This window comes from Apteryx mantelli, chromosome 16, assembly GCF_036417845.1.
Source record: "Apteryx mantelli isolate bAptMan1 chromosome 16, bAptMan1.hap1, whole genome shotgun sequence".
Taxonomy (NCBI): Eukaryota; Metazoa; Chordata; class Aves; order Apterygiformes; family Apterygidae; genus Apteryx; species Apteryx mantelli.
The window spans coordinates 8801654-8823530 of record NC_089993.1 but is presented as its reverse complement, the minus strand read 5'-3'; the positions used below and the strand labels follow the sequence as shown (position 1 = coordinate 8823530).

At 39.7% G+C, this 21877-nt stretch overlaps 2 protein-coding genes across 3 annotated transcripts in view; one reads left to right on the top strand and one right to left on the bottom strand.

Annotated features, from left to right (window-relative positions):
- Positions 1-109: 109 nt before the first annotated feature.
- NUBP1 (NUBP iron-sulfur cluster assembly factor 1, cytosolic) lies at positions 110-7325 on the bottom strand. Of its 2 annotated transcripts, XM_067306583.1 has the most exons (11): positions 7268-7325; positions 7082-7186; positions 6826-6962; positions 6509-6577; positions 5524-5556; positions 4465-4555; positions 3195-3349; positions 1884-1994; positions 1650-1752; positions 848-931; positions 110-279 (listed from the first exon to the last, which is right to left on the bottom strand). In XM_067306583.1, the coding sequence occupies exons 1-11, from the start codon at positions 7299-7301 to the stop codon at positions 227-229; spliced, it is 975 nt and encodes a 324-aa protein (XP_067162684.1). In that variant the 5' UTR covers positions 7302-7325; the 3' UTR covers positions 110-226. The 2 variants fall into 2 exon arrangements, with proteins under 2 accessions (XP_067162684.1, XP_067162685.1); XM_067306584.1 differs by lacking the exon at positions 6826-6962 and having other exon boundaries at positions 7293-7310.
- A 3957-nt stretch (positions 7326-11282) lies between these two features.
- Positions 11283-21877, top strand: part of TEKT5 (tektin 5) — a 28901-nt gene continuing 18306 nt past the window's right edge. The window contains exons 1-5 of the mRNA XM_067306313.1: positions 11283-11847; positions 12367-12446; positions 14025-14095; positions 16218-16361; positions 20283-20505. Coding sequence (XP_067162414.1) covers positions 11283-11847; positions 12367-12446; positions 14025-14095; positions 16218-16361; positions 20283-20505 — 1083 coding nt within the window. The remainder of the gene's footprint in view (positions 11848-12366; positions 12447-14024; positions 14096-16217; positions 16362-20282; positions 20506-21877) is intronic.

Below are 21877 nucleotides of genomic sequence, written 5' to 3'. Positions count from 1 at the left end.
GCATCTTTGTAACACAGATAAAGGCTCAGTTTTATAACATTCCAGCAAGCCTTCTGACCACCTGAGAACTACAAGAGTCTTAAAAGTACTATGGAAAGACTAAGGCAAGGACATTAATATTAAGAATTTATTTGCAATATACAAAATGATACTTTCTTTCTATTAGTTCAAGGCATAGTTACATTTCTATAATTAATGTGAACTACATTTTTATTCCATTCATTGATTAGATAATCTTTTCTTCTTGAAAATGCTGTAGATCACAGTATTCCTGAATCCCTGCAAAGATAGGGGGGAAAAAAAAGTAATATAAATAGTATTTCAGTCACACATCATGGGTTATTGCTTTATCAGTCTGTCCCCTATCAGCACAGTTTGGGTCTTCATCATGGCCAAAATGGCTTTAGAAGTTTCCCAGCTGTTTGCATTTTAAAACCTGCACATCATCTGCTCTGTAGGTACTTTTTCTATGTTTTCTGTGTCGTTACTATCAGAAGTAGGGGCAACAATTAGTCAGTTATATCATATACATTTATAGTGAAATCCCCTCAGTAGACCTCCATGAGAATCTTAGACGTTTTCTGTGAAAGCAAAGATACCTACATATTTTCTGAAAATTGTGGATTTAAGCCAAACATTGAAACTAAGCCTGCAATAACTGACTCCCCCAAACAAGTAATTACAGTAGTTGCAAAGGTTAGTTTCATAATTGCTATGCACATGCTTTCAGAGTGCACAGCATTATTAGTGGCAGAATAAAATAATTCTGTTTAGCACCGTCATATATTGTAGAAGGTAAGTGCTCAGAACTGAGAGGATCTGCTCACACAGTGATTTTCAGACTTACTTTGAATGATACTCCTGTAAGATGCTGTAGCTGGAGACTCAGGTACTTCAGACAAGAAAGACTGGCCTTTATCACAACTTTTTCCTTGAAGGACAGAGAAAAACTTTATGAAAGCAAAGCAACAAGGCAGATGAGCTCATCTTGATTTTACTTTTATCCCAGCTGTACCATTCCAAACAGACACTTGCTTCTATTCCCCTTAAGTCCTTCCATTGGTAATATAATTGAAGCTACAGATCTTGTAGTTTTCCAAAGAAATACTGTTAGAAAAAACTTCATTCTTTTCAAAGTACTGACCTGTTCTTTGACATAATTAAATAAAGTATTAATTGCTAATAGTTTTGTTCTTCCCCGCTAGGTATCCCATTATCCACAAGAGAATTTGGGCAGTAACAGTAACTTGGTAAAGTGAAAGTGCTAGTTTTTAAGCTTAATGTTTGCAAGATGTTATTCTGACAGTGGTACGATTTTATTCTGTCTGTGTTTTTAGGTGATCATACCAAAAAGAAAGATGCAATGTACTTAGAACATGATTATATAGCTGACAAGCCAATATTAAATAGCAGCTTAAGGAAATTATCACTTTTTTCACACCAAGCTATGTCACAGTTCCAGTAACTTGATTTAAAAAAAAAAAAGTTCTATGTGAAAGTGGATATTTACCTAAGAGACAATGTTTAATCTTCTAATTTATCAGTGTCCAAGTCAGGGTTTTCCAGTAATGACATTAGTTAAGAGCACTGTAACTAAGATAATAGTAGGCACAACTTGTTTCAAACATAGTGCAATACAGTAGCATTACCTATTTGAGGATCTAGAGGCACTTTACCCAGGAGGGAAATATTTAAGTTCTGGCACATCTTCTCAGCACCTCCAGTAGTTGGGGGAAAGATCTGAGATTCATTCTGCAACAACATGAAAATCAGAGTTAACAAAACATGACAATTTTGAGAACAAGGCATTTTAGAAGCAGTGTTTTATATATAGACAACATCACAATTGAAAAAAAAAATCTGCAAGATACAAATTGCCTTACCTTACACTTTGGACATATAAAGCCACTCATATTTTCAACAACACCTATGATAGGCAATTTCACTTTACGACAGAAGTTGATCTCCTTCCGAACATCCTGAAGTGATACTTCCTACAAATAAGAAAAAACAGTGTAATTTTGATAGTCCATAAGCAGAACCTATTAAAGTACATCCTTAGAGCTACTTTAAAGAAAGTTTATAATGAATTATTGCTCTTTTCATATTTTGAAAAACAAGCTTGTTAGGTACTCTACCAACAAGTTATGACTAGCAATGAACAAATAAAACAGTTATAGTCCTCCGCTGAATGTGGCTCTATTTTGAAATCTGACTTAATTCTTGTAGAAATTCAGCCATATTTATGTTTTATCCCCTACATTCATCTTGTATCTTTAATTCTTTAAAAGGAGCTTTCTACATTTTCAGTTTACAGAAAGACCCTTAGCATTCTCCACAAAGCAGAGAAAGACAAGAACCACCCAGCTTACATTTGCTATTTCTTTTCAAATTAAAATTTGGAATAGCTTACCATTTTCTCAGATTTTTCTCATATATACCTGACCTCATTTAGTTCTGTTCACTTCTCCTTCCCTCTTCACCTATCTTGTATTACCCTTACCACTTCACTTTCTTTACATTTTATTCTTTCATCTGTTCTTAGAAATACTTAGTATCTTCCACCAGTTTCATCTCCTGCTCCTTTCCAAACCAGAAATCCTATGTTTGAATTTGATAAATTTTAAATTTCAGTTGTACAGCAGCTGATTTTTCTTTTTATAAAATGCACATCACGAAGTTGTCTACTGTCTATTTGCAAGTCAAGCTTTCCCTGAGATTGTAAGTTTTCTGCCTGAAGTTGTCTCCTCTCTGAACAATTTACGTGAGAGACTAGTATTGTACAGTCTTGAGGCAACAGGCTATTTTACGTGCTGTTAAACAGCGTACATCTTGTCACTTAAATCCAAAGCTTTACTAATTTCTGAACATTTAACCATTGGTGATTAAATAATCAATATCCAGTGATGTCAACTGTAACCTTGAATAGGGAAGTGCAATTTCCTTCATTTCACTTCATGACAGCTTTTGATTGTGAACTGTTCAGTGGTTTGCAGGCTATAACTGACCCACTCAGATCCTGTACTCTACTGAGACATCCAGCTAACAAATAAACCAGCCATCTGCAGGCACAAAACAAGCCAGTCAATTTACTTAAAACCTGTACTGTCATTTCTCTGAAGTCAGAGATTCCACACCAGGGATTTGCTTTAACTGCCATGACGCTTATATCTAAGGAAATGAAATTCCCTTACCTGAGGGGTGGTGATTATAACAGCACCATCTATGCGTGCTGCACTGAGATACTGCACGATAGATAAATGTTCATCCGATGTACCTGGAGGTGTATCTACAATAAGATAGTCGATTTCACCCCAGTCCACATCACGAAGAAATTGTTTGATCAATCCTAAAAGAAAGCATAAGAATGTGGAGCAGAAAAAAAAATACATACACACACACGCACACACTTGAAATTTTAAAGTCTAGGCATGCAGTTTCTTCTGACTACTGTCAATTTAGAGTACAAAAATGCTTATTTTGTCAAGGCTTAAAAATATATATATACATAGCATTTGACCCACTGTGTCTACTATTTAAAAAGACTGAAATGAATATTGAGAAAGCATTCTCTAATGAAAGTTTATCTTTAGCTGGAATGCAACCAGCAACTCTGTAACTTGGTGCGTGGTTCTATGATGAAAATATGGTAACTATTTACTCAAAGATCTGCTCTGCCAAATTTGGGCCGAGTGGGTCAGACAAGTATTTTACCATCATTGCAGATTCAACACAAATGACTAGAAAAAAAATTAGCTCATAACTCCATTCAACAGTTGGCTCCACTGTTTCTAGTTAGTTACAGGTTATTAGCTACCTTTATGTACAGCAAGAAAACAAAATGCTTGAAGCTATAGTTTTGTCTACAGAATTACATAGTGCCATACACAGGATAATATCACAAAAAACTCCCACTTTAAGATTTCTGAGTTGAAAAACTTCCTCTTAGAAAATACATTTTTTAATTTACCAGACTACAATTAAAGCAAAGTTCAGAAAATCCAGAACTGCTATGATATTTTTTATTAGTGCAGTTGGACTAAATTTAAGAGCATTCTATTCCAGTTTTCCTCTGTTTTTACCCTGCTGTAAAACATTTTACAGTTGTTTCAACAACTAAGTATATTCTATTCCTATAGATTACTGTTTTAAAAGAGGAAAAAGCAACGTGAATTGGGACTTAAAAAAAAAGGCACTTTATTCCTTTTGCAGAACTAAAATCAGTCTTTATTACTACAGTTTCAGAGTGACTGAAGCCTTATTTTCTCTAGTTGAACATATGCATTTGATGACATTAAAAGGTTCTGCAAATTGCAAAGCCAAAGAATTATCCTCTGGTATAACTGGACTATCTTCTCAGTTTTTCCCATTGCTTACTATATGAGTTTTATGTTTATTGAACTCATCAACTGATATTTCATCTTTAAAGCAGATCAATTATTGGTGAAAACATTAGATACATACCATTTTTTTTTGGTCCTCTCCAGATGACAGCATCATCAGGACTACTGAGCAAGAACCCCACTGACATGACACCCAAGTTTTCTTCAACATACTAACAGAGAAGTAGTAGAACATTAAAGAAATCAATTCTAAACAAACAGATTTCACTGAAGAAGTAATTTCAGTGGGGGAGAAAAAAAAGGACATTAAGAAAATTAAGGCACATAGCCTTATTCTTCCCCTTTATCAAAGGGGAATTAAAGGCTACACAGGTTCTTGTGCAACACTAGCTAATCTAACAATAGTCATCTTTTAACAGAAAAAGGGAATTGTCATTTATCTCATAGCTGAGGGCAATTATAAGAAATTGAAGAATATTAAAAAAGCAGAGAAACTAATACCCTCTGTCATCACCACTTGGACTTCATATACTTAATCTGGTACATTGGAGCATATGACAAAACTGTAACTCACCTAACTACATTCACGGACTGGCAAAGAACTAGTTGTGGTAAGTTTAACAGTGGTTTATGGAATCACTGGAGGCAACACAAGGCTAAAAACAGCTTTCCCTCTCAGCATCAAGTCCGTCTGTCTATCTTTTTTTTTTTTTTTTTAAAGACAGATTACCTTTAGTATGTATCCTGCTAACAACAAAAGCACCTGATGTTTTCCCCATGTTTTCTGCAGATTAATGAATTTTTTTTGCCTAATTGTGTTTAAGATACTATCCTTCTGTCTGTCATTGAAAGGGTAACATACTGCACAGCTTGCATGACAACCAAAAATAATGAAGTAAAATAACCAGTATTTATTTCCCATACTAGCATGGCATAGTAAGAAAGCCAGTTCAAAAGAGAAATACATTTATAGTGATAAAACTATATTGGAAATATGGCATTATTATTAACAAAAGTAATTTAAAGCTCTGATTTATATGGCCTGTAGCCAGATTCCATAGAATCTGGACATTTGTGTCACTGGATAAAAAAAATGACCAAGTAGCCCCTGCTTCCCCCACCCCCTTACAAACAGTCCCCAGCTCATAAACTACTTTTTGCAACAGTTAAACCAACTCACCACTGGAGACCATCCAGAACCACTCTGATGAACCTGAAAATTGAAGCAATACATGAAATCAGTCAGAGATAAATACAGACATTACATAACACATGAACAGTGCAAGTCAAAACTGATGAAGGTCTATGCTATAGATGCAATACTGCTGGCTTTATTAGAACAGTTGAATGCAAAATTACAGAGGACCCAGACCTCCATTAGTAAGTGAACAGTAAAATCTGTTCAGGTGAATCATGCAAATGTTACACCTAATGAGCTGACTCACAACTTTAGTATAACTGTTGAACCTTTTGGCAGAAAATTTATCCATGATTTTCTATATTTAGATAAAATATTCTGGGGTTGATAAAGATCATTTTGCTACCACTACTTAAATTTTAAGTAGTCATGAATATGTGGTAGACAACCAGCAAAAGCTAGGTATGATGCAACCGGTATGGGCAATTAATTAATTAACCTGCTCAAACATACCCAAATGCCTCAGGAAGGTTCAGCTACTCTGAGGCTAGCAAACATTTGTGCCCTGAATCAAGTGCACAGCAACAACTTTCAACCAGTACTAGAAGCATCGTCACTGGAACAGAAAGTTTAAATCCTCTTGCCTTGAATTAACTGGAAAAATCTTCAAAGAAAGACCTTGTTAATTAGCACACTTCACATCAAAACAGTACAACAGTCCTCAACTTCTCAAAAACTCGACAGCTAGCTACTTTAACAAGGTCTTGTGTTTCTAAGCTTTGTAAGAGATACTTCCCTTTTATGCAACTTACTGTGAGGTACTAGTGAAATGTAGTATTTTGTTCTTTTATTCTACTAATAAAGCTGATATTGTGAAGGAATTTTAAATATCAATTTTTAAATAAACTGTTTTATAACTCAGTAGCCTACCACTAGCTGCTCACTTGGTAGTTTGCAGAACTGGTCATCCTGAAAGCAAACAGCTCTTTTGTACTAAGTCACCCGTGTAAAAGCTACAGAAATATACCTGTTCTCCTTCCAGACCCATCATTTTGGGGATTGACGGCCCACAAATATCTATGTCCAGCAGAGCAACCTGCAAGAAAAGAGACCACTGGAAATGCCTTGGCATAGGGCTGGTTGCAAAGACCAGATCATTCACTGAAGACATTAAAATGAACTTCGCAACGGAAGCAGCTTAAGCTCTTAAGAGGAGGGGCGCGGGGCGAGCGGCCCGCTCCCGGCTCGGGCCCGGCCCGGCCCGCTCCCCGCGGCCGCGCTGACAGGAGCCGCCGCGCCCCCAGCCCCAGCCCCGCCCGCCTCCCCCTCGCGGCGCCGCCCCACCTGCTTGGCCTCGTCCGCCGCCAGCCCGTGCGCCAGGAGGGCGCTGAAGGTGCTCTTGCCCACGCCGCCCTTGCCGGACAGCACCAGCACGGTGTGCTTCACGGAGCGCAGCCGCTCCCGCAGCTCCGCCGCCTCCGCTGCGGGCGACACCGCCACGGCCGCCGTCAGCAGGCCCCGCGCGCCCGCGCCCCTGGCCCCAGCAGGCCCCGCCCCCCGGCAGGCCCCGCCCACCCCGGCCCCTCAGGGCCTCCCTCACCCGGGTCCGGGGCAGCGGCGGCCCCGCTCGCGCAGAGCCGCTGGTTGGGGCATCCCTGGCAGGCGGCGGCCCTGCCCGCCTGGGCGCTGCTGGTGCCGGGACAGTCTGTAACGGAAAGGAGAGCTGGAGCACGAGTGCTGGGGAAGGGAGCGGGGGAACAGCCCGCCGGCGCCGCGCACCCCTCACCCTCCGGCCGCGGCCCTCCCGCCACCTCGGCCATGGCGCCCGCCGCCTGCGTCACCTCCGCGAGGGGGCCAAGGGGGCGGTGCTAGGAAGGGGCACCGCGTGCCTCGCGCGCATGCGCCGGGGCCCGGCACGCGGCGCCTCGCGACTGCTGCGGCCCCGCCCCGGCGGGCTCTGCGGGGGGAGGGGCGGCGCCGGCCGCCGCCAGGGGGAGCCCCGCGGCGGGGTCTCGGGGGACGGCCGTTGGGCGGGGCGGGGCGGGGCCTCGCGCGGCTGCCGTTGGGCGGGGCGGGGCCTCGCGCGGCGGGAGGGCGCTAGATGGGGGTAGACGCAAACGGTTGACTCCGTGCATTTTACAGCACAGTCCTGCACACTTGGAAAGAATTTCAGGTTACTGCATTTTACTTTAGTCCTTTGGCAGCTTTTATACCTATGAGATTATGTGTCATTTCAGTAAATGCTGTGACACTGTTATATTTTATCACAGTTTTGAGTATATTTATTTCTGTACCTTGCTGACAGATTAATTTCCATTAATTCCACAGGTACATTCATTCGCAGGATTACTCTACCTTGATTTAGCCAATCAAATTCTGAGCAATCAGCCACTGTATTTGGTAACTAAAAGTAACAAATTGATTTTCCAAACAAACCCCATTATGTCTCAAAGCGTGCACTGCTTTGTGATACAATCTGGTCCTTATTACTGTGCACCTTGTCGCCATCACTACCCCCGTCTGTCTGTCCCAGAGCTGTTTCTGACCATGGCCTTGCCCTCTCTTCCAGTCATAGAATCACAACCTAACATTTGAATTAGATTTTAAACAATGGTGATTATTTCTTGTATCATGCATCACCCAGCATAAACTGACAGTACACCTGACTAAAAATTGTGTGTATGATCTGCATTTGTAAAACTCAATCACCTAGAGATACCAACTGAGAATCCCACTGCGAGAGATACCTTATAAACATTCAGCAAAAAACAATTCCTGCCCCAAAAGGCTTACAAAGTAGGAAAGACGGATGAGCATTAAATCATGGGCCACAATATTTAGTCTCATGAGAAGGAAATGTCTTTCAAGACCCTTGAAATGTCTTTTCAATACCCATTTCTACTTCCCCTTCCATTTTCCATTACCCACCCATAAAGGTCTCACAGTACTGTTATAGCTAAGACAGTGCAGAGTCCCAACTGCTGTAGCTGCAGCAGCAGCCATCAGAAACTACTTATATGAGTAAAGTTTATATGTTCTGAATAGGGCTTTAAAAGGTGTGACCATTTTGCTTTGAAAAAAACCCGCAAATACATAAAACACATACATGTCCCTTAAAGAAGTTTTCATTTTTTTCTTATGGAGATATATATAACAAATAAAAGCAATTAAAGCAATAGTCTATCTTGTCTTAGTTTCTTGGCATAAGACAAAGTTACTTACTCTTGAGACGAAGCCCATGAGTCCTAGCTTAAAAACCACTGATGGTACCTCAAGCTTGAGAGAAAGGCAAAGATGTGAGGTGGTTTCAGATGAACTGCTAGTGAGTCAATGCCTTTCCTGCTCACAAAGCCTCTTTCTGTTATACTGGTTGCAGGTGCAACCTGTATAATGAAGATTTTCTGATTTGAACATTGTCTCAAGTATTCCCATTTCTGCCCGATTAGTCCCACAACTTGTTTGTTTTAATATACAAGCATTTTAGTTAATATTTAAGGTGGTCTCACCTTGGAAAATGATATATAGAAAAGAGTATCTGGCAATATTTGGAAAGGTACCAGCATATCCTGATGTGAAATCAGTCTTTTGGAGAAAAAATACTACAAAGTTATTTTTTTACAAACACTCTCCACTTTAACAGTTGCTAGTTTTTTAAAAAGAACAATCTGAAAAAAAAATTTTTTCTAAATAACTGTCCACCTACAAAAAAGATAAACTAGAAAAACTTTTTAAGAATACATTTAACTAAGCTATCTATGGAGTTTGGCCTCTATTTTTTGTCATTAAAAAATAAACTATTACATATTTTCCATTTCAAGTATATTTATTTCAGGTGAATGCTCATCATTGCTTGATAGTTGTATAACTTCTGCATTTATTGCTCTGTAATTATTCTCTGCTTCTATGGTAAAATAATGAAAAGAAAAATATTATGGGGAAGTGTTTATGTGAATTCAAATGTCTGGAGTAGGAGGAACCAGCTAGTAAGACATATCTGAGAAATTTATACTGTACCTTCCATATGAAAAAATTGGCTCTATTTTAGACTAGAACGCAGTACAGTGCTTTTGGTCTATGCTTCCTTTCAAACATATGGATTAGATTCATTGATGTCAGCAGGACTTTTCACATATGAAAATGAGGTACGTGTTCAAATATTTTTCTTTTGGAGTCAACAGATCATTTCCTCCATTTCTGAGAGTATTTAGAGCATTCCCACAAAAAGCGCCAAAAAGATAAAGTCTGTCTCTTCCTCAGAACCCACCTTCCTCCTGAGACAGCAAGGACTTTTCTTACAAGGATATCTTGGTAAAAAAATAGCCTTTTAGTGTTTGTGTCAGGCCGGACCGAGCAGTAACTCTGCCAACACTCCTGCAATCTGTTATACTCTGGAGTAACTTTACCCTCATGGGCAGCTGCTGAGAATTAATTCCGTTGGTTATTGCAGGAGGAAAATTTCTCATATGCATAAGCATTTGCAGTATCAATTTTTTCCTGTTTATACAGCTCAATCCACTGCCTATCAAATCAGTGTGGTTCCCCTGCCTGTACCTCATGTTCCTACATTTAGCACCTACATTTGTATATATTTTAAACATCATGAAAAGATAAATTTCATTTGTAATAACATTTATTTAAAATTACCTTTTTTTAGCTGGGCCATGATGTTATGCTAGCTTTCTGAGACAAAATATGCTGAAATGTGATGCATATACATGCATATATATTTTATTTCCCCAAATTGAAAAATAAGTTAAACCATTTCATAGTCATGTATCTGGAGAAGAAAAGATGGTTGTTGTTCAGCCTTCAGCCTAGAAAAAATCAGCACTGATTCAAGGAATCTTTCTTAGAATAGTGAAATATAACACCTAATTACAAGTAATTATTTATATGCAAAATTCTTGGCACAGCAGGTGGGTCACAATGCAGGCTTAGAGCAGCAGATTTCAGAAAGAGGTTTGTGCCAGACAGGCCAGGCTGAAAGGGAAAATTAGAAAAGTTCATTCTCGGAGAAGTTACTCAACATTTAAAACTGGAGCAAAATCATCAGAAGAGGAGAGGAAAGTCTCTTCATCTTTTATACTGTTGATAGAAGTTGAATGCACAGTGAGGGGAAGGGCAAAGTCCAAGATATTTGTAGTTTTCTTTTGTCTGTTTGGACCAAGTCTCTCAAATAAACTGTAGAGATCACTGGAGGACTATAAGCCATGACTCCCAGAGTCTGTTTGTCTGTCCAAAACGCTTGTCTCCATTGCTACACTTCCTTGCAGTAACTAACTGATGTACAAGAACCATTTCGACTCTTCTGGCACTGTCGTGTTGCTCCAGGCAAGCTCGCTGAAGGTGAACCTCCAGACCCCGCGGAGTGAGCCATTGGCAGATCGCTCTGCACCAGAACCGAGCTGTCTGTCTCAGCCTGTGCCTAGACCTTAGGGTGGCCAACACATACAGCGCTGCGCCCAGGCTCAGAGCACGGCTCCTCGGCAGGACAACGCACGAGCCCCCGGGCAGAAGGTGGGCATGGGGGGCTCCTGGCGGCGCCGGGGCCCCGGGGCACCCTGCCTGGGCTGTGCGCCAGCCTGCGCCCTTCGATGCCTGCCACCCTCCTCCTGCCCGCTGCCCTGCTGCCCCAGCAGTGCCATCGCAGAGCTCTGTGACACCACCGCTGTGTCACAGAGCCCACTGTGGCCACTGCCATAAAAGCAGCGCCCGCTGAGAGACGCCGCCGTCCCTCTCAGCTCCCCGCGCTGCCCGGGCGGGCTGAGGGTGCCAACAGCTTCGGGCTGGGTGAGGCGAGGATGGAGTTTCTTGGGACCACTCAGACCGCCAGCTACTGTGGTTCAAGGAGGAGCTGCCTGTTCCCCGACCCAGCTCCCACCAGCACCACCAAGGACACCTATCAGTCCTACTACCTCCCTGGCTACCGCTATCTCAATTCGTGGAGGCCTAGCCTGTTTTACAAGGTGTCTTCGGTCCCTCCCAGCCCTGATGATCAGCTTAATCCTGCGAGGTGGCCACCCACTGTGCTGCCATCACTGCGATCTGCCCTGCATGCCCGCTACAGCCCTCACGACTGGCATCAAACAAACCTGGTGCAGTTAAAAGGGTCTGAAGCCTCCAGGCACTGGGCTGGTAAACTGAACACTGATTCGATGAGACTGATGAGAGACAAGGACCAGTTGACCTACCAGATGCAAGAAGACAGCAGAAGAAACCTAGGAGAGAGGCTCTCCAACCTTGACTTCTGGAAAGCTGAGCTGGTCTATGAGCAGGAGTGTCTGCTGACAGAGAACCATGCCTTGGAGACAGCAAAGAAGCGACTCAAATGTGCTGCAGATGAAGCGCAAGGACCACTGCAGGTAGGTTAGAGGTAGCTACTTACTTCATGACCGTTTTGGGGAATAGGTAGAGGTAACCTGCTGAAGCAGATTAATCGAGTTTCCTATTCACTAACTGTAGTTATGCAGTCATTCCCTTACATAGGCATTAAGTTTTCAAACTTCAGCATTGGGAATGTGATAGGAGATGAGATTAAGGAATTTTGTGATGTATAAGCAACATGCTAAAGAACACAGGGGTTTTAATCTACACTCCATTTGCATGCTGAGATGTAGACCTTGCTGCACATTAATATGCAGCTAATCAGATGGCAGCTATGATGGCAGCTAATCCTTAAAAGTATGTTTTAACAGGTAAGAATGAGCCACGAGGACTGATCAGTTGTGTGCAATGAAACCACCTCCTATTCTGATCCACCCTCAGTCATTACTTGGTCATTACTTGACATGTCAACTCAGTGGCCCCTTCAGCAAAACTCAAGGTTTCAGTTCACCGCGCAGTACTGAGGCTATTGCAAATGTTCCTTGGTTTGCTTGCAGACAGCCCTAGAGTGCTTGTACAACCGTGAGAAGCGGATGGGTATAGACTTAGTTCATGATGATGTGGAAAAGAGCCTCATAAAGGTAAGATCCAACTTACTAGTTTATTACTCAAATTGTAAGAATAACTAATACCCAACTAAGTGTTTATCAGGGCAAAAACATTGAAATAATTTCTTTGTTTAGTTAGGGGAAGAAGCCAGGTTAAACTACAGATGCTGGGTGTGGTTAATGTTCTGTTCGTCCTCCCTGGCAAGAGGCAAAGACTAGCAGCCTTGGGAGTTCTTGTCCAGTTCTGTCTTCTCTGATCTTAGGAAACAACATAGAGTTATTTATCAAGATTATTTTCTGGGCCATGGTATATAAAATTTCAGAAATCCTTAGAGCTTTCAATATAAAATGCTGGCTTACTGTCTTGCAATATGTATAATCTTACTAAACAAAGAAAATGAGATGGATGATAAGTGATTGCTAAATCCTTTAAATTAAAAAGAAAAAAGGTCAAATATTTTTGTCATTTTGCCATTGCTTCAGGCATTATTCTGGATTAGAAGATTGTGGAAAGATGTCTAGGCCACTTAGATAACCAGGATGTTTGTTCAGAGCCTACAATCTGCAACTTGGAGTTTAGAGTTTTTAATGAAGCACCAAGGAGCTAATATATATTATCTTAAGTGTTTAGCACTTAATTGAGGAAGAGAATTCAGGGCAGGATGAAATACTGCCTACTCTTCAACATGAACAGATGAAAAAATTTTTTTTCAAAATGAAAAATGAAAACTATTCACCCAGTCTCCCCAAGCACTGCTATGCAAGCTCGAGACCGACTGCAAAGGACAACAAAGGCTCATTTTGTAATAGCAGGAGAGCCTGTTCTGAAGTTGCTCTCTCTCCTACACACACTGCACAAGTGTGGAGACAGAGCTTCTGTTTTTAAATTTGGGGTGTCTTAATGATTTCCAAATTATTAGAAACAGTTTATTCACAGTTTTGAAACTCATTCATATATGACAAAACTTTATACACTCTAGCAAGAGGGTACTTTAGTCTAAAAAAATTTTTTTTTTTTAAAGAAAGAGGCTGGTATAGCATATAGTTGTTTGAGGTACCATAATTACAGTGTTTGTGTAGTTTTCAGTGTGGTTTGTTTGAGTATTTTTTATTCATTTTAAGCTGAGTGGAATCTTGGCTAATATATACACTCTCAAAAAACATATTACAATATAGCCCCTTACAGAGTCTGCTTCTAAAGTCAGACATATTTTCAACCTACACATATTAACAAAATATTTGTATTGTTCTAGAAAAGCTTATGAGTAGTTAGAGAGAGTAGCTTAATGTATTAAGGCTCCTGTTTGAAGTATCTTCATTACACCTAAACCAAGTAAAATCTGACCTTATTTTTTTTAGGGTAACTCCATCCATTAAAATCTACAAACATGCTTGATATAATACAAAAAGCCATGCAAAAACTAGTCCAAAGATACAACTTTGTAGCACAAAGGAAGAAAGGGACCAAAACACATCCTTTCTGGATCCACAATACATGTGAGATATGTGAGATGGTTGCAACATCTGGATTATGCAGAATACAAAGTATAAATTCCCTAAAACAAATGAAGTATAATGAAAGCACTGACAGCTGGGTGTTTTCCACTGTAGGAGGTTGATCTACTCAAGGACTGGCAAGCAAGAATGAGAAAACTTGCAGAAAGAATCAGTCAACAGTTGGGGTAAGAATTTACATTTACATTCTGTTTTTCAGAGAGGAAAGCTGAATTCAGTGTTGACTGGTGTCTAATGACAGATTGAAAATAGCAAGGGCAAAGTAAGAGACTTACTCTGTCAGATGCTCATTGCCCTCCACTTCTAATTCATACTAACAATAGAATTCATATGCTAAACTGCAGAACAGCAACTCATGCCATTTAAAGCACCACCTGAATCAAGACAATTTCACAGAAGGGTTGAGGTTGGAAGGGACCTCTGGAGATCATCTAGTCTAATCCCCCTGCTCAAGCAGGGTCAATTTGCCATGCTCCCTCTTCTGCCAAAGATTTCTCTCATCTCCCGTTCATCACCACCCTTCCAGACCTTCCAGTGTAAGACCACTACAAAGAAGTGAGAGTCTGTTTTTTACTAGCTGTCTTAAAAAAATTATAGCAGTGCAAAGTTGGATTCATAGGGATAGGGAAGGAACAGCCTAATATAACCACTTGATTAATAAATGACAATTAGTGTGACAAGACATACCATTCTCTGGGGGTCTGTTCTGGAGAGTGCTAAGAACAGACCTCCCATGCCAGCTTGCCACGCGATGGAGTGAGGAGGCAGCAGGCTCTCAAACAGCAGAAGGTAGATGTGTTTGCAACTGGGGTTTCCAAAGATGACTGTGACTCAATTTTAAAAGTCATGTTTAAGCTGAAATCCTTCGTTAAAATTTGGGACACCAATATTATAACAAAATTATGCCAATGTTGCTATGTGTCTCACTGGAGGGAAGTTCAGAAGGAATTGAATTTTTTTTTAAATGCAAAACTAGTTTTAAAGGAAAATTATATTGATAAAAGAAACTTGCATCTAAGCACATCATAAGGTATTTATTTAGCAGTGGAGTTATGGAATGAACCTAAATAATTTTTATGCATGTTATGGGAGGTTTTTGCTTTGGAATTTATTTTATTTCTTTGACAGTATGCAAATATCCTGGTAAGTGCAGATTATACTGCAGTATTAACATTTAATTAAGTAAAACTCCATACAGTCTCTTCTGCAGGCAGAACTGACACAAATAAAAAAGTCATGTTTATACAACATGACAAGACTCGCAAAAGAGAGAGTACAAGTATTCATGTATCACGAAGGCAAAATTAGGAACAGCAGTACTTGATTGTTAGGTTATGGGAGAAAATGACATAATCAAATTTTGCAAATGATTGCTCTGATTAATGGCACTCTTACACGAGTCAGGTTAGATGCATTTCTGGAGCTCATCCCACTATTGTAATATATTGAGTATATTATCAGATAAAAACTAGGTAGCATGAATTTTGTCTAACTCCTTTGTCTGGGATTTCAAGCTACCTTTGATTCAGTTCTGTGACCACAGCAGGCAGACTGATACTAATGCCAACTGATGCTTGCAAAAAATGTGAACGTCTGCAGTCTTCCTGATGCATTGGAAAGCAGGATTTTGATTCTTTCTTCATCCATATTACTCCCATTATAGTCAAACAGCTATGTCAGGTCTCCTCCCTCTTTGGAAGAGCCAAAGGAAAATAAGTTATTCCAAAAATTCCTTATGGGTAAGAAAGCAGAGATAGAGCTTTCCCCCTAGTAGTCAAGATGAGCAGAAATATTTAAGCAGACTTTCTTTCTAGTGATGTACACTAGAGTTATTCTAAGTGACTTTTTCCTCCTGATTTGGAAACCTGGGAAACCAGAACTCTGGTCTGAACTTTGCGTTCTCACTTGCAACTTTGCTGGCAGGAAGGTTACCACTGAAAGCCTCCTCCCTTTTGCTCTGAGGCTTTCCTTCCTGGCACAGAACAACTGTCTCTTGTTTTTCACCCTTTTGGTCATCTATCTATCATCAAACTGACAAACTCCATTAAATGCAGTGAGTTAAATACAGGTCTTTGAGGAATACTCACCAGAGGCTAAAAATTGAGCAGGCATGAATGGTATAGCAGCTCCCTCTAGCTAAATGACAGTGCAAAGCATTTTCATGCCACAGTGTAAATGCCAGCAGACTATAAAATCATGTGTTGGAGAAAGCAGAATGAAAGAAATTAGCTGTTCAGCACAAAAATGTAAAAGGTGGTTCATATTAAGGTAAGACTTTGTTCTTCACAGTATCAACAGAGATGTACAGCACACTCTGGAGCAAGATCTTTCTGACAAAAACTCAGCCCATTTTATTGATGAGAAGTGTTTTAATCTGAGGAACACATCGGACAGCATCAGCTTTTACCATGGAGTGGAGAAAATAGATGGAACGTGAGTATAAGTGGTTATTGTAGTCTTCTCTTTCCATGCACCTTGCTGTATGTAAGCCTGATTACAGCACAAGCCCCAGCCTTATATGTGAGAAGTCATACAGAAATAAGTGGCTTCTCTCTCAGTACGGCGCTTTCTTTTTCCTTGGGGAAACCCTCCATCACCCTCAATTACTCCCTGCCTTCTAGTGACTGCCATTGTTGGAGGCCAGGCAGAAGCTGTTAGTCTGCAGCACCTACAATATTGAATGTGCAGTGAGCTGTATTTTACAGAAAGGACCATCCTTTACGACTGTGTAGCAGCTGACTCCTTGTCTTCAAAGTGCTTCATGCAGACTTCTCCTTTGGTTTTGATTTATACTGTTTTGCGACCTTCTGGTTTCCAGACCAAACCCAATCAAAGCAAAGTTGTGAAAAGCTAAGGTGTGCATTTAGGTGCAATTTTGTAAACAGCATGCAAATGTACACCAAGGACTTTACATATTTTTCATAAGAATAGCTTGGATCACTTTGAAATTAGGTCATCAAGTTACAGAGAAATGTGTATTAAACAGTATGACTGAAAAGATTTAGCACACCTTTATCATTCCTGGCTGAACAAGTTATACACAGTTTTAAAAACTGTGTATTACTACTTGCCTTGTGAAGACCTGCATCCAGTTCTGAAGCAACAGCAGAAGAAAACCCAGCTTGCAATAGAGGGCAGTGTTTTTGTGCTAATGACTTACTAGTTGCCTTATCACTCTTTAACACAGCAGTATTTGAATGGTGAATGTACTCCATAATCTCAAGTGATACCCATTCTGTCCTGTTGGACGGAGGAGGGAAGAATCAATATCGTTTGTTTACTTACATTCTGCTTTTCATTAAAAGATCACCTCATTCACTATTGAAATGAAGGCATATCCAAGAGGAACTTGGCAGGCATTCTGCTGACACTAGTAACACCACCTACTTTTAGGATTATCCCTGAATAAGAATATTCTTGTACCAACTCTGGCAAAGAGCAGATTCATGTGAATTAAGTTTTACAGCCTTTTTCCTTTCTCATCAACCATTATCCAAAGCAGTGCCATTTTTCATTATCATTTTACTGAAATCATTTGTCAGACTGAGACATACCTGCAGCACTTATACCTGCAGCACTTAGGAGCAAAGCAGAACAGGTGTTTTCTGCCTGAATCGTTCAACAGAGACAGCCAAATAAATTACAATCTGGAAAAGCAATGTTGAAGAACAGATTAAGTATTTCAGATAGTCAAGACAGAAACCTTCTTGGAAGCTTATTTTATGATCATAAAATGTATATAATCCGTCAGACCATAGAGAAAAGCAAACAAAAAAATTCCCAGAAAGTACACTAAGATTATCTAGATCAGTAGCTGTAAGCACAGTCAGTTTATATTTACTATGCTGATTTATGCACTTTACTGTGATAGCTGTTGGGTGTCTGAAACTTTTCAGAGCAACTGCCTAAATAAATGTGTAGCACTAAGGAATTCCAAATCCTCTGATTTAGCAAGATCAGTATTTCAGTTTGGAGAGAGAGGAATACCCTATGAAAAACTGTAAAAAAGGCCACTAAGAAAAGAAGCACTGAAAACATTGACTTTCTGTGTCCCTTAGTATTTATTCTCAGTATTCTGTTAAAATGTTAAGAAAACAAATGTTGAACTCAAAAAATAGTGACCTGATCCTTGAGAATTTAACATACACACATAGTTTTTAGGGGGAACTTTTGTATGAAGAAAGAGGTCTAAATGCCTAAAGAAGTTTGACTCAGCCTTTCATGTTGGCAAGTAAAATATCTGTCCCTTTTCCTAAAATACACTAAAGATTTCTGGGTGAAGGTAGAAGTGATCCAGGAGGCTAAGCAGTGTATTGAAGAAGGAGGTGAATTTAGCTTATGCTGCACCACTTCTCAAGGTGTGTGCTCCACATCGTGTCACGCCCAGGGTAGCTTTCACAGCTCACTTCCTTTAAGCACTTGTCACTGGTCCCAACTATGTAACTAGCAGAAGAATTATGACTGCCCAGTCATAATTCTACACATCTCCAGGCTTTGTGCTTTCCTAATGTCACCCCTCCTTCCACACGCTTCTTTTTCTTTTAAATTAAAATTACTGGTTCTCCCCCGCAAAAAGTAACCACAACTTCCTAATCACTCTGAAAATGTCAGTTTTTCTTAGCTTTTTTTTTTGCATTAAAAGGAGAATAAATCACCTTAATAATTTAGAAGACACCACAACAAGGAGGTTCAGCTAAACTTTCTTGACAAACTAGACACTAGCAACACTATAAGATAAATAGCAGTTTGTGCTTAAAAGAATGCACTGAAATGATCATCAAATGTCCAGCGAGGCAGAGAGTGTGTGTCTATTGAAATAAATGGCTGAGATTAATGGCTTTGCTGGCATTAAAAACCACATCTGGATGGGATTAAAAATGTTCACCTGCAGATTTGTTTTGTCCATCCTTCATATCCCTAAAAGCTGCCATGCCAGTGTAAAGCACAATATCTAGATTCAAACTTTCAGCAAAGGGAGGGCTCAGGCTGCAGGTTTAAAGCCACACAGATTTCCAGTTTGGAAAGATCTGAATTTGGGTTTTACATTCAGTGAGTTATGATAATGAAGGCCAATTGTGAAGCTTGGACATGAAATCACATGTCCCAAAGTTTGGGTGTTTACAGCACCCTGCAGAGGAGCCCTCATGCATGGTATTTTTCAGTACAGGAGCCCTATATTCAGTTTTATTGTGTATTCCCAGGCTTTTCCCTAACACAGCCAGTTCTGTATGTCTCATAGATATTACTAAATTTAACTGTAATAGCCCTGCAAGTTAGGGCAGAGGTGGATATTTATCCAAATGACACAGAAGGACAGTGATGGGGTTGGGAGAAAAGTCCAGTTATTCTGACTCCTAGGTCAGTGCCTTGTCGGTTTCCTGCTACCATTCCTTCTGGTGATGAAGGCTCCTAGGAGGTCAGAGCCCCACGCTTCATTACACAGGTCACGTCTCATGCAGTAGGGCTGCTTGGATAGAAGACAGCTGTCTGAAGCTATGAGCTGTGTAACAATCCTCCTCACTGTGGTTTCTTACCCATCTTCCCTGAACTACATTGGACTCTCATGTTCTCTGGTGGTGACGCACAGCTCAGTCTTCCCAGGATAAAGGCTTTGGGATCACAAAAATATACAGTATTTGAATCTAATTTGATGGTCTGCCGTGTACAGGCATTCATGCTAATAATCTAATAATCCCTTAAAACCACTAACATTCTGAAACTTGACACAGAGAAATGAGTCAAATTTCAGCTGAAATACAGCAGGTATCAACTCAGACCACCACCTAGTCTGTTAAAGATGGAGTGAAACTATATTGCTGACATGCATACCTGATCCTGAAAAACTATTTTAAAGCATAAGTATACAACAAGTATGCAAGAACAGGTCAGTCTTTAAAAGCAATACATAAATCAGCTTACTTTGGAGTTGAAGCCAAGGGCATTGAGACCTTTAGTTAGCAGCTATATAAATACTGGCTAGAAAACAAAGATTTTGCTGAGGATTAATGTAATTTACTTGTCGTCTATTTCAGGAAATAGAGATTTTCATTCTTCCTTGTTGTACTTCGGGGTTTTTATTATTTTTGTTTTTTTACTTTTTGTACTACAACAACTAAGCAAACCATAGGAACTCTGTAGAAGGAACAGCTCTCCATAAGTGCTGACAAATCTTTGGTTTGCATGAAACATACAAAAAAATAGCAGGTATGGAACCCATAAAATCATCTGATGTGTAAGACTGCACACAGTTCAAAGAATCAGCACTTTGTAATTATCACTGAACAGAAGATAGCTCACCTAGGCTTTAATTTTATTTTCTTTTTATTTTCTTCTTTTTTTTAAATTTCTTTCTAGCGTCTCAGTTCCTGAAACATGGGCTAAATTCAGTGAAGACAATATCAAGTCCTCTCAGCATGCAAGGGCCAACTCCATCAGGCTCCGGGACGAGACAGAGGCTGCACTGGAGAATGCATCTGAGGAGATGTGGAGTCATTTCACGAGTACTAACTTGGCTTTTAATAATCGCATTTCGGAAGTAGCTGATGCAAAGAACAAACTCCAAGCTCAACTGGCCAAGGTAAGAAATTACTAAGGGTTGGCAGCTGCCTATTATCTTATAATACGCAGAAGTTTTTCTAGAGTTTACATCCTTCCTCAATGAGCATCTCCCCAAAATGTATAGCTGTATTACTTTTCCTCAAGCAGTGCATTAGAATCACACATACATATAAGAGATCACTCAAAGATGAGCAGACTGACAAGACGAGGTTTTACATCATACAACATTAGTCCTATGTGGAGATTTACTCTGATTATGTTCATTTGCAACTTACAGTTCTACAATGGGGAAAGTTATCTTGGATGGGTTTTTTTTGATATTTTATATTTGTTGATGATATTTCCTGACCATTTTCTGGCCCAGGAATAGTACATGAATTACTTTAAATTATTTAATTTTATTTTGTAAATAATGAGCTAACTTTGGAAACTGTGCAAATAAAAAGTCCTACAAACAGCAGCACATTTGGAAGGAGAAGACTAAAAGTTTTTACACTTTCATCTTGCAGCAGCAAGGAAAGAGCCTTGCATTAACTAAAAATTTATTTTTAAATATTTGAGTTTAATTCAGAAAGTTTGAGAGACTGAACAGACAAAATGAGCACTGATGAGAAATGTTAACTTTGGCTTCTTTCGTTTGCTACCTGGGATAAGTTACGTAGAGGAGAAATGCTCTGAATGACAGAGCAAGGCTAACTTGCTAAAGGCACCATGCTTCCTTCAGTATGAAGACTTTTGTGCGCTGCATTTCCTATTAACTGAACTGTGCAACAGTTGTGGATTTGCCAATTTTTTATTTCTTCACAATCAGTTTGCTTGCTTTTCCAAAGGCCTTGTGGACTTCCTGTCTAGCTGCAGTTTCATACCTCCTTTATTACCCCAAATTATTTAAACCTTATTTTCTTTTGTTAGTTTGTAGTAGCTAAGCTGAATAATTTAAGAAAGCAATAAATCATCCTTAAAATCATATTTTTTTACAAAAACAAACAAACTATGTAATAGCATGGTGACAAATTTCACTTAATAGTTCATTCAGCTGTCTTGTCAGTAACAATAATAAATCTGAGTCAATAAACTCAGAGTCAAGCTTTAAAAGGGGTTTGATAATGTTATATATCCAAACTCCTAGTGCATTTATCAAATAAAGTGGCTTTACTCATGTTCACTCATTTGTTTCAATGCACATCTGGAAACAATAGTGCTTTCCTGCCATTCTGCTTGCCCTAAGTAGTTTAAGATGTTTTTAGTTTATTTTTAGGGACTCGTAGGAAAGTGCAAACTAACCAGCTAAATGTGTGAAATCATAGCACACAAATGAATGTGTTTTCCTCTAAATTTTTTCTGCATATAAAGCAGGAAAAAGTCTTCATGTGTTTTACGTTGAATATGAA

What these genes read in the sequence shown, in the direction of transcription:
- NUBP1 (XM_067306583.1), bottom strand. Translation starts at nt 7,301, where the DNA reads ATGGCCGAGGTGGCGGGAGGGCCGCGGCCGGAGG. An exon ending in CGGCGGACGAGGCCAAGCAG is followed by an intron (nt 6,578 to 6,825) that starts GTGGGGCGGCGC and finishes CTTTTCTTGCAG; the next exon opens with GTTGCTCTGCTGGACATAGA. An exon ending in GCCTCTAGATCCTCAAATAG is followed by an intron (nt 932 to 1,649) that starts GTAATGCTACTG and finishes CTGTCCTTCAAG; the next exon opens with GAAAAAGTTGTGATAAAGGC.